This window comes from Apaloderma vittatum, unplaced genomic scaffold (genome assembly GCF_000703405.1).
Source record: "Apaloderma vittatum isolate BGI_N311 unplaced genomic scaffold, ASM70340v1 scaffold3741, whole genome shotgun sequence".
Lineage (NCBI taxonomy): Eukaryota > Metazoa > Chordata > Aves > Trogoniformes > Trogonidae > Apaloderma > Apaloderma vittatum.
In genome coordinates, this window is record NW_009700694.1 from 88,145 (window position 1) to 101,401 (window position 13,257).

The following is a 13,257-nucleotide window of genomic DNA, read 5'->3' on the forward strand; positions in this document are numbered from 1 at the left end:
TTTCTGAATATCATTTCTAGGCATAGTTACATCTTTTACTTAATGACTGATTGTTGTTCAGTACCTTAAAAGTTGTCAAAAGCTGTCAGCATAGAAGGGCTCTTCCCTAAATAGCATACGAACAGGAGGCTGCATCTTCGCTTTTATTTTTGCTCTTGTATGCTTATACATTTTGGTCTGGTGATTCCCTAACTTTTTCCTGGTGTCTAACACAGGGTGCTGGGTTCATCCTGAGCAGGCTGGGAAGAGAACTGAGACAAAAGCTCCTGTACCACAGGTGGGTGCTCTGACCACTGCATGGTCACACAAAGAGGGAGGCACCACCACCACCACCCTCCTCCCTAAAATAAAAGTTTCACCCTCCATTTGGATGTTTTGAGAAAATGAAAGATAAGTGCCTCTCATAATGGCTAAAAGCTGCAAGCTTGGAGGTGCCTCCATGAAGCCTCTAGGGAGGCACTTGACTTCCACCAGCAGGCTCAGACACAGCAGTCCTGGTTTCAGGATCAAACCTAGTGCCCCCCATCATACAGCACAGCTTGGCATTAGTCGGGGCATGGCTCTTCCATGTGACTGTAAGAAGTGCCTCACATGGAAGAAAACATGCAAATTAAAAAAAAATAAATTGGTATAATTTAAAATATGAGCATCTTGGCATTTGTCTAGGTGGGGAATTCTATTTTACTTCTTATTGGACCTGCATCCATCCATGGTAGAGGGCTGTCCTGAAGAGGGAGCTTTATGGGTCAGCTGCCACTTAGACATCTGGTATTTCTGCCAGTGATAAGCAAGTCAACAAAGCTTTTTCCTTTTGGATGCTCATTCTCCTTCAAGCTTTTGGGGGCAGTGTTCAATAACCAAAGGTCCTCAAGGTCGTGCTGGGCTATCTCCTAGTGGGCAGCTGATTTGGCAGGGAGGAGGAAGAGGCTCTAGTTTCTCTCAGCGCTTCTCTGTATTTTGACCAGCCAAGTATTGGACACAAAACAAATAGGAAGTGAGCTAAGCCATTTCAGTTTTAGAGTTTGAGAGGAGACAGGACAGTCCGTTCCAGTTACATAATGAAGACTACGTACATCTTTAATGTTTCCTTTAAATTTTGAACAGTCTTAGTTACAAACATGCTTTTTCTGTATTCAGGAAAGGTAGTGCAAGCCTGGCATGGGTGCAGAGAATGGTCTCTGTACCTGTGCACACCTGGTCGTTAGAGAAGACCATGTACAGGTGAATGAGAAAATTGTTATCGATTATTCACCATTCCTTCATTGTCATCCTGCTTTATTAATGACTTCAGCTATCTAGTCAGGAAGCACAGATGCTACTGTGTAGCTTCCCTCTCCCACATACTTAGTAGTGAATTGTCAAGACAGATTGTTTCTAAATACCCTACAGATGGCAAACTGCTATTACGCTTTTCTAGCAAATACAGAAACCTTTCATAACGATTGGGATCCCAATTCAGAATATATAAATTGTTTCTGAGAAGAAAAAGCAGGATGAATTTCTCAGATACCTTGTACACAAATCACCTGATTTCCAGACATGGTCAAGGTGAATGATGCAGCATCTATTTGGACCTGAGTCTTTCATCTTTCTGAAGGTCTTCTGGGCTTCTGTGTCCTTCCCTCAGTGACTCTGACTCTCAACAATTCTTTCTATTTTCTTCCACTGTGATATTTACTGTATTTTTTGTACTGTGTACAGAAGGACCTATAAGGCTGGGATGTGTCAGCAATTATTCCTTTTGGATCAGAATGTCACAGCTTGATGGAGCAGGACAGCAGTTCTCCTGGCCATGCCCCTGTCAGAACTCAGGTATCTATTAGCCTGCTATCCCAATTTTTCTATGGCCACTTAGCCTGGATGTCATTATACTTCACTGGCTGCTTTCCTTGTCGCATTCATACACATTGTTTCTGGACCTTGGAGGTTTCATGCTTTGTTTGTATGTTTGTGAGCATCTCTTAGGGCATGTCATGGGTCAGATGAGAAGTTCCAGTCTAGTCTAAAATCTGAATGTACAAATCCATATTTAAAATATCTTTGTGCCTTTAGGGCTATGAAAGAAAACAAGAACATTATTTCCCTGGTAATTCCTAGTTAGAATTTTCTTAAGTGCAACTCTGCAAATTCCTGGCATCCCCCAAGTTGTTCTCACAAATGACATGTATAGTCTGGAGACATGTCAAGCCCTGTCCCCGTGGTTGCCTGCAGAACTCGGTACTGTCCTTATTAGAAAATACGTAGATGAGCATAACCCAAAGATGTTTGTCCACCTACGCAGAGTTGTAAAATGACCTTTAAGGCATCCAAAAGTAAATGGCTACATGCAATTGAAAAATAGACCAGTGAGTTAATGATTATAACGGAAGAGGAACAACACTCCAAATTACCACTGTGCTGTTCAGAAAATACCTTAAGGTAAAACAGTAACTTTATACCACCACAGATTTTGAACTCCTGCATAACTGGTAACAGCAAGTTACTTTTCTTAGCTGTCAGTAACATTTGTAGTATTTTTATATTGATTAAGAGAATAACTTCTATTATAAAATTGTATCATTACAGTCTGCATTTGAAGAACGTTCATTTATTTCACAGCCTGGATTCTTCAGTGAAGGTTCTGGGTGAAATTCTGCCTGTACTGACCCCAGTAGCTCATGGCCTTCAGTGGGACCCAGCCTTGCCTATTTGCCCACGATTCCTGAGTTAGCTAGGACCTGCAGCTTCCACATCACACAGAAAACAACTCTAAAGAGTCCCTGGTTGTTAGAAAAGAGGCAGACTTTTATGCACCATATGCTTCCTGGGGGCCACCTGAAACATTTCTCAGGCTGCCAGGGTTCTACCACACATCTCCAGCTCCAGGCTGAAGCCACTTGCAGCTGGTGGTTTGTTGGACTGGCCATTGCCTTTTCCCTTGCCCCATCTCTCTCTCTTGCTGCTCTGGTTTGAGCCAAGAACTTGTCTCCGGCAGCAGCAAAAGTGAGCTCTCATGCAACTCCCTGTAAACCAAAGGGAGGGAGCACCCCAGACACCCTTAGCCATCAAGGGGTTGTTCACATGAGCTCCCTGACTCGTATTTTCTCCCCTCTCAAAGCAAAACTTTCGGCACTTGGGACATGTACTAGAGAAATGAATAAGCATCTGTGCTTCTCTATTATGTACATAAACAAAGTCAGAGACACAATTATCACTACATATCCAGAAAGTCTGGGATTTGCACGCATATATTTTTACCATCAATGTTGTCACCACTATATATTTATTGCACTTGATCATTGCATAACTCAAACCTTTGATTTCTTTCTTAAAAGGACTCCAGAGTGTTAGCACTAAACATTGGATCATAAAGATATTTGAACGTGTCGCACCTCTGAAAAGCAAGACGGCCAATGCTCATCATGCAGGAGTTAGGAACTCCAGGCCAGACTAGTTTACTCAATTGGTTTATTCCTCTACTGAACGAATTTACATTCGAATAAAGAAACAGAAAAGCCCCGAGGCTCCTTTCTCATGAAAGTTTATCTTTCTATTACACTGATTAGTTTTAAACTTCCCAAAAATTTGTCAAGTTCATTTCACAAGCTGTCCTAAAAGAATTAAAATAGCAGAATGAATTGCTTCCTTAAGGAAATGATTTCTTTGTACTTTCTTTCTAAATTACCTTCATTAAAAATATACAATGTTATCCTACAGAAGGAGACCAAAGCTCTGCAATATTAACTCTTGAAAGTCATAGAGTTTTGTGCTGTCACTACAGTACTTCATTTTAGAGGGAAAGCTAATGTGAGATATATTTAAATATGAAAAACAAATGCATAAGTGCTTTTATACGAGGAAAAGTTTTAGAAAGCATTTTTTACTAAGAAGCTGTTTCTAAATTTCCAAAGAAAATGTCTGCTTACCTGTGTTAAAACATGAAAAGTATAGGCATAAAATGGCCTAGAGTAAACAAACACAGGCAACACATAGTCTTTTCTAGCAATTGAGGCAACACGTATTGCCTCCTTAACCCGATAGTGAACAAATTTTAGTGCATTTGGACTTGATTTCAGTATATAATCCAGGTATATCGAAGGATAGAGAGCAGTGCTTTCCTTCCACAGCCAAAGCAAGAGGTCGTTTCGGAAAGACTCGATGGCTGGGCATTTCCCCGTGTATGTTTGGGGGTGTTCTTTGTAATCATAATTGTAGCAGTCTGGGTAAAGATAGTAACCCCATAAACCATTTGGTCTCATATGCTCAGCCAGAAGGATAGTGTTGTTCATAAAACTCTTGCCAGCATTTTCGAATTCTTCTTTAGCCACTTTCCTAATTTTGTCTTCTGACCACTGAGGATGCCGCCTCCTAACCATCTCAAGAGATTTATTTCTATAAATGCTTTTATTGCCCCAGTTCCTATCCCACTGGGGCCTCCAATTTTCCCAGTCAATGACTGCAAGGCCCTGAAATTTCTTCATGGGTATGCAATAGTCAATGTCAGACTTCGCTTTATTAAGGTGTTTGATAAGACTTTCATTCTGGGGCACCCCTCCATTGACAGGATCTCCGTTTTCTGAGTAGTAGGGGTAGTATCCCAAATGAGTGTGGTAGAAGATTGTCACATTGGATCCACTCAGAGTCTCATTGGTGTTGGATGCAATGTCGAAAACACTGAGATCCAGGTCCACCTTGTACCGCAGCCTGCACTGCTCAGTCGGTGCATTCCAAAAAACCATGAAAGGCTTGTGCAGAACCAGAGGCACCCGTGCTGGCTTTGGCAGCTGAGCATTAGCCATAGTAAGCAACACCATCATGGCTAACTGTATGACCCAAACATCCATGGTACGTTGTGTTGTGTTTTGTTTTGTTTTTTTCCTGGAAAATTATTATGATGTGTCCTTAAAAACATAAAAGAGAGAACACATGTTAGAGAAACATACAAGAGAGAACATATGTTAGTTCCAGCCACTCTGGAAGCAGATAGGATGGTTTTATTTGCTTATTTAACTTTATACCCCATGCAAACAGAAAAAAATGCAAAACTATGATCTTGTGAAAATTAAGTCTAAGTTCAAATGCCTTGAAAGACTTTTTGACAGACTCCGCTGTCTGGAAGTATGTTTTGATGCTCAGAATTTCTTGCTTTCCTTCTCACCGTGACATCTCCCACAGTTGATTTATACTTTTCCCTCACACTTATTTGCTCCCTGCTATCTGCAAAAAATGAACTAATAGGAGAATGACCTAAAACAACAGCATAGAAAAGAATGTTCTTCTCACCTGAAATTTCATCTTCCAAGCATGTCCTGCTACGGTCATTCTGACTTGCCTAGAATGTCATAGAATCATAGACACAGAACAGTTTCAGTTGTTTTCACCCTTTGACAGGACTGGGCCCAGTACTGAGGCTCACCACTCCCAAGTGACTGGCCGCCAACTGGATTTAACTCCATTGACCTCAACTCTTTGGACTCGGCCATCCAATCAGTTTTTTACCCAGCAAAGTGTATGCCCATCCAAGCCAAGAGCAGTCAGTTTCTCTAGCAGAATGCTGTGGGCAACAGTGTCAAATGTCTTTCTAAAGTCAAGGTAGACAACATCCACAGCCTTTTCTTCATCCAGCAAACAGGTCACTCTGTCATAGAAGGAGATCAGGTTTGTTAAACAGGACCTGCCCTTCACAAACCCATGCTGACTGGGCCTGGTCACCTGGTTGTCCTGCATGTGCTGCACAATGGAACTCAGGGTGATCTGCTCCATCAGCTTCCCTGGCACTGAAGTCATCACAGTGGGCCTAAGGCCTTCTTTGCTATCTGGATATGCTAATGGTTATGACAGGAAGGGTAATTTAAACAAAAACAGACACTCTTACCTCACACAGAACAATCAAGAGAACTCAAAAATACCACAATTTTCAGCATATCTGAAAAAAAGAAAAAAAAGAAAAAAAAAAGAGTATTGTTATCTACCCCTGAATTTAATTTTCCTTTCCTAAATGAACAGATGCAAGAGTAATAATCAGTCTGCAGGCTAGAAGAGAGATACTACTAATGACTTAATGGTTTAAGCTACTTATTACACTGAAAGTAAATTAAATATCAGTATGTTAAATAAAATAAATCATGTTAAGTGGATCTGAACTAAGCGGAAAAGCATGCTGTATCTTTGTGAACGGGACTTAGCCTGTAGAAGTGGGAGGTTATTAGTATTAATTTTTCCTTTCAGGGTCTGCTGTTTCCCCTGACAGTCAAACTGGCTTGAGGACTCCTCGTACTCTGGGAGCCACCTGAGCTGCAGGGCTGCAGACACCGCAGGCACCCCCACCTCCATTTTGCACCCCATGGTGCAGCTATTCACCCACTGCCCACAGACTGCTGCTCCAGAAACCACCCCTCCTCCTATCTCCTTCCCAAGATGTACAGCTCAGCTCGTCCTGGGTTTGTCATTCAGGTCTCTTTGCTGGGAAACACCGAACCTGTTATGGTGCTGATGAACAAACACCACTCAGCAGGGTCCAGCTGGTATATCAGCCTGAATCCAGAGATCACAGAAATTGTTTACTCTTATGAACATTGCTGCATCTTATATTATGACATGGTTTATCTTCTCAGTTGTTGTCTTCTATCATTCATGTGTCAAGTTTCTCCATTTTAGTGACATGTTAAATCACAGCAATCACTGTCGGCATTGCAGGTTCAATTCATGCGCTAGCCATGTGAATTTGAAACGTCCCTATTTTTCCACCCATTTTTCATGATTTCTTTCCTTGCCTGTAAAGTCAGACCCAAGTTTGTTATTGCAATTACCGTATCTTCACCTGTCCCTGATATTTTCTCACTCAGTCAGCATCAGTTAAGTACTTAACTCCTTTCCTAGATGAGGAAAGTTCTTCATACCCATCCATCCATTAGCTCACAGCCAAGATCCCTGGGTTTCTTGCGTTCCAAAGCAGAATAGTTAATATACTACTCTACTAGATTTTGTAGTACTCCTTGGATATTACCTTTTAATTCGTAAGGGGATGCCAAATCTACAGGAAGGCTGCAGGTACTCCTATTCAAATCTGCCAGCAGATTTATTAAAGAAAAATTTTGCACCGTTTGACAATTTGTTGCCTCTCATAAGTGATATAATCCAGGATTTCTCCCCCTGTCATTTGTCTGAATGAGTGGTGAGGCACTGGAACAGGCTGCCCAGGGAGGTAGTGGAGTCACCAACCCTGGAGGTGTTTAAAAAAAAAGTAGATCTAGCACTTGAGGCTATGGTGTAGTGGTTAGGTATGCTGGGATGAAGATTGGACTAGATGATCTTCAGAGGTCCCTTCCAACCCCTAACATTCTGTGATTCTGTGATTCTGTCCTTCCTTCCTCATTTGTCCTGTCCTTCTTCCATGCTCTGGGTTTAATGTTTCTTTTCCTATCTGCTATGCTCTCCTGGTCTTTTGCCTTTCACTCTAAGTTTCTGCTTTGCCTTTTTATCTTCTACAGAACAACCTTTGTCTCCTCTGTCCCCAGTTTTGTCTTTTTCATCTTCAGTCCCAGAAAACCATTGAGTCACCTTGACCAGTGGTCTGGTACGAGAGCACCTTCTCAGGAGGTGGAGGGAGGCAATTTGCCTTAAGCGATGGCTGGGGGCAGTGAGGGAAGAGCAGGACTTCGAGAAGGCACAACACAGGACTCCCCAGAAGCAAACTTCATTAGCAAGCTAGAGTCTTATCCTCCTGTTGTTGCCTCACGCACTCCGTGGCTGCTTGCTTTGCATACCTAAATCTAGATTTAGCACCCAAGTTTTTGAAAATTTGCTCACAATGATTTTGATCCTATTAACGATAACATCCCTGAGTGAAAAGGGCCATTGCTATGGGCCATCGAGCTGGTGCTATGTACAAGTATACCTGCTGGAAAAGGATTATTTTCCAGGTGATTTTCACTCAGCTGATCTGCTCAAAGGAATCCTAGGCTTGTAACTGGTATATTTCTCTCTGTTTCCCTGCAGTCTTGCATGATCATCTAAGTAACATCATAAGCTGGGTAAACAAACAAACAAGCCATAAAAAATGCCTTTCCCTTCCTGTTTTATAGAAGCTGATGAATGCGTCACAATACTTTGCATTCCTTTGATGCGGCAAACTGTCCTTGCACATTTGTAAGTGGTTTTTTCATTATTTAGACTGGGTTTCTTTGCAGTATATGAGAATAAGCCCATAACATAAACAAAGATTTTCTTGAGAAGTGATAGCTCAGATGAAACGGGAAGAGCACAAGGAAAGAAAGAAAAGACCTTTAGTGAATTTCTGAATAAGAAAAGATCTGGGAAAAGATCCCAGCTGCCCATTCCCACAATCCAAACGCTGATATTGTTCAGCCTGGTGTTATTATGTACATATAATTAGGTCATTTTGTCAGGTATTAATGACTAATGCAGTACACTTCTTGTCTAGTTCTGAAAGCCTCAGGCATTACAACATTGCAGATAATAAATCATAACAGAGAGAGGCTAGAAAATAATAATGCAGGATAATTTCAAGTTATATTTTTATTTCCAGGACAATTCTTGTCAGTGTCCCTGACAAGGCTTTAAATCACAGAATCACAGAATAGTTGAGGTTGGCAGGAACTTCTGGAGTCATTTGGTCCAACCTGCTGCTCAAGCAGGATTATCTAGAGCTGGCTGCTCAGGACAAAACACCAAAAGTGACAAAATACAAATGTCTTGGGACATATTGAATAATTCTCAAGGGTGTTTTGACTGGATTGAACAAATATTCACTGAATTTGTAAAGAAGCCTGGACAACTTGCTCAACTCTAGACATGCAGATGTCTGCATCTGTAAACTGAATCCCTCTCAGAAAGAGCAGGAATCTGTCTAATCCTGTTCAAGGTGTTTAGAAGCTAGGGGTCTGGCCAAGGACAGTCGTTCAGGGTCCTCCAGTGAATACTGTACACCTCCCAAAGCTCCTGTAAATTCCTTATTTAAAACTATATGGAATTAGTCACCCAGCTATCTCTGTTAACCTAGAAAAGGAAGTGATAAGTGCCTAGATAGGATGCCCACCATTTAGATAGCTAAAGCATCTCCTTATGAAGCACCTCACTTTTCCTGCTGCTTTCTGTTACACACAGGAGACATTCCCACATACACAATTCCTTGAAGGGGAGACAATTCCAAAGAAGTGTCCTTTGAAAAAGCTCCAATCCAGTTGCATTAATCTGCAACTAATTCTTCTGATGTTATTTGCACATGGGAATTTAATTACAGATCCTTATTTTCTCTTTAAAAAGCCATATGAAGTGAAGTGAACATGTTTTCAAAGAAATGGGTAAGTCTATCTTTCTGAAAAAGGGGAAAATAAATTATCTGTTGTTTCACAAGTGCATGAAAGAACCTCTAACAAGAACAAAACATCTTTTATTACAATATCCACTGCTGTATCTTCAGACTATGGTCTTTTTAGTCCCATGCATGGGCACTAATTGGGCTGGTTTAGTCCCTGTTTTTAATGAGCACAGACATTCACGATTGCCCCTTGAAGCTCATTATCAACCTTAATTCAAATTTTCCCATTTTTCCAATCCAGTAACATTTTATCATGGTTAATTTAACTTCCCAAAGATGCACATAGCTGTCTGAGGCTCTACAGTGTTTTCAGAGCAAAGTCCTCTCTCAGAGTTTCTGCTCTATATTCTAAAAACAAAAATGAATTCTTTATAGATGAAAGAAGTGGTCCCTGACCACAAATCCATTGAAGTTGATGAGATATTTTTTATTATATAGAGAAAACTTCGGATCATGCTCTTACTGTACAAAACAGTATGTAGTTTTCCATTTGCATCAGTTTTTGCTATGCAGTTTAGGATGAAGCGGCTTATGGCTGGGTTTCAATATATCCTTTAATAAAAGTAGTGGAATTTGCCATTTTTTGAATAGAAAAAAGTGAGTTCACTTCTGCATATTCCTGTCATAATTTTTTGTAAAAACAAACAACAAAAAAATTTGTTTTTCCCAAGCAGATGCTGCTAACTTAGCCCAACCTTTATTTCAACTCTGTGTTTTGATCAGAATTCCACCACATTTCCATTTCCAAATAGTTGATTACAGCTGAACTACACATCATAATTGCACACGTTGATTCCAAAATAAACAGCCTAAAATTACTAAAAATATAGACTCTCACTCTAAAGAAGCCTATCTGCACACCATGTGTTCCAAGATAGCCCAATGGTTTTCTCCAGACAGCCAGTTCTACTCCTTTGCTGGTTTTTACTGATTATCATACGATCATTTCACTGTAACACATAATGTTACAGCTGGTACTTTTGATTATGATTCATATGTTAGTCACAGAGCCAGCCAACGCAACTTCATAATAGCCAGCAAATGCCTCTCTGCTTTTATACTCATCCATATGCTGATTTGTCAAAGAAATATAATCCATATATTTAGCTATAATACCATTTTGTGTTGTCATCTTCTGCTGAGTTTAACTGTTCTTGATGCCCAAGGTTTATAATCTCTTCTGGATGACCAGCTCATTTGTATGGACATATTTGCTATGCATATTTATCTTGCAGAGGTGGGACGTTTTAAGTGTTTTTAACTACTAATGTCAAAGGGCAACAAGATAACAATTATTCTCCAATCAAATAAGCATTTCATAAAACATAAAAATCTTTCACTGTACACTTTAATTAACAATTGATGTTCTGGAGACTTCATTTCATTATCAGTCTTTACACTGCAGATGAGAAATTTACAGGATATCTATGTCATTTTTGCACTTATTTTGACAAAATCAGTGAAATTACTCCAGAACTACAATGGCAAAGTATAAGGGGAAAGAGATTTTAAGCAAAGTTGAAGCAGAGAGAATATGTAAACATAGACCTAATTTCAAGTAGGATTAAAAAAAAAGATGGTTTAGCTGACATTTCAATCTTTCTGAACTATCATAAAGATGATCTTAAAAACTAAACTGAGTCACAATTGTCACACCCGGAAGCTCATATCCTATAACCAAGTTGGGCTTTTCTCACTCCTTCAGTTCAGAGAGGGAAGGGAAAATTACACTTCTAGATTCAAGACTATTGAAATGTAGGCAATGTCATGTGAAGTAGGAAGGTAAGAACTCACAAACATGGTTTTTCCTGTGAAGTATGAGTTAGGCCTCACATCTTTCACTGAACTCCAAAATTATTTCTGAATTCAGAAAGACACATTGAAAAAACCATGTAATCTGGAATTCCTACTTTAACCAGTATGTGACTAATATAATTTAAAATCCAGAATAGGAAAGAGGTACAGTTAAATCATATAGGAAAGGTTATTTTTCTCAACAGAAGAGAGTCATGCTTTGTGGCCTAAACTAGATTTACAACACTTTACCAAGCATTCCTTCAGCCTCTCAGGTGCACTATTGTCTCCTGTTTTGCAACTGCTGAGAGTAGCACTGTACATGGACCTACTCTAGTGAGTTCAAACAAGGGCCATGAAGATAATCAAGGGGCTGGAACACCTCCCATATGAGCACAGGGCTGTTCAGCCTGGAGAAGAGGAGACCTTATAGCAGCCTTCCGGCACTTAAAGAGGGCTACAGAAAAGAAGTGGAGGGACCGTTTATCAGTGAGTGTAGTGATACAATGAGGGCTAATAGCCTTAAACTGAAAGAGGGTAGATTTAGTTTAGATATCAGGAAGAAATTCTTTACTATGAGGGTGGTGACACACTGCAAAAGGTTGCCCAGAGATGTTGTGGATGCCCCTTGCCTGAAAATAGAATCATAGACTTGTCAGGGTTGGAAGGGACCTTAATGATCATCCAGTTCCAACTCCCCTGCCATCAGCAGGGACATCCACCACTAGATCAGGCTGCTCAGAACCTTAAAAACTTCCAGGGATGGGGCTTCCACCCCCTCTCTGGGCGACCTGTGCCAGTATCTCACCACCCTCATGGTGAAGAACTTCTTCCTAACGTCCAATCTGAACCAATCCATCTCTAGCTTTAATTCATTCCCTCCTATCGCTACCTGACATCCTAAAAAAACCCTCACCAGCTTTCTTGTAGGCCCCCTTAAGACACTGAAAGGCCACAATAAGGTCTCCTCGGAGCCTTCTTTTCTCTAGACTCAACAACCCCAACCCTCTTCAAGGCGAGGCTGGATGAGGCTTCGAGCAACCTGGTCTAGTGGGAGATGTCCCTGGCCAGGGCAGGGAGGGATGTTACTAGATGATTTTTAAGATCCCTTCCAACTCAAACCATTCTAATATTCCATAATTCTATGATTCTGTGATTCTATGATTCTGTTTGCAGTTTTCCTTACAGAACAATAAGAGTAAAAAAAATCAAAACCATATAATTTTGGCCACTCTTTATATATAACATTTTCCTTTGCAATTCATATTACAGTTCACTTCCAATAGGTGAACAGAGATAACAAGTTGCAAGGGGCAAAGTAGCATCCCTTTATTTTTGTGCAAAATATGTGAAAAGATACTCAAAGAGCAAGGAGATGCGGATTCAGGCCTATGCTATCACTGCTGAAATTTTTGTAAACTGTGAAGCAAATGGAAAATGCCAGAGAACATTCTTGGGTGCATATCACAGTTTTACAGTAAGTCGTATTTGGGCCAGAGATCTGCTTAGGCATTTCCTGTTTAGCTTTATTATTTCTGTTACATGCAGCTCATGTCATGCCTTAAAATGAGAGAAAGGCTGCAAGGAAGCATGGGAATGAAAGGGAAAAAAATGTTATTGAAAATGTATTCTTCCCATGGAGTTCAGAATTCTTCTCTTCTGTTAAAAATAACCACTTTAGTACCTCATGTGTCCTGGTCTACCCAACTCTACCTTCAATGCCTTTATCGGGTATTCGTTAGAGGCCAGACTCTTACATCTTTACACACACTGTTTCTCTTGCCAAGTGATCACGTTAGTACCAAGAAGGCTGAGGGCTACTCAGCATGATAAATGATGATGGCATTTCACCCCACCCTTGGCCATAGGACTGATCTCATAGAAGCACAAATCACTCCCTAAACTACTTTCATCCCAGTATAAACCTCAGTAAAACCAGAAAACCCATAACTTTTCATTTCCAGTTTGGCTTTTTGTTTCCAGAATGGCAGAGGTTTTATTTGTGTTGAAAAGCAAGAAATGACATCATGAGTTAGTGAAGGGCAGGACATTGGGCTATCTCAGCTCCTCAGTATCGGCATCAGATCCCCAGCTCAGCCTGCAGCCAGCTGTGTTCATGCTGCTTGGCTTTGGATCAAAAGTGC

The 13,257-nt window shown here is 40.6% G+C and overlaps 1 protein-coding gene across 1 annotated transcript in view; it reads right to left on the bottom strand.

Annotated features, from left to right (window-relative positions):
* The window catches only part of LOC104280990 (hyaluronidase-1-like), a 9,249-nt gene extending 4,471 nt beyond the window's left edge, over positions 1-4,778 (bottom strand). Inside the window, exon 1 of the mRNA XM_009878828.1 lies at positions 3,906-4,778. Coding sequence (XP_009877130.1) covers positions 3,906-4,778 — 873 coding nt within the window. The remainder of the gene's footprint in view (positions 1-3,905) is intronic.
* Between the last annotated feature and the right edge of the window lie 8,479 nt (positions 4,779-13,257).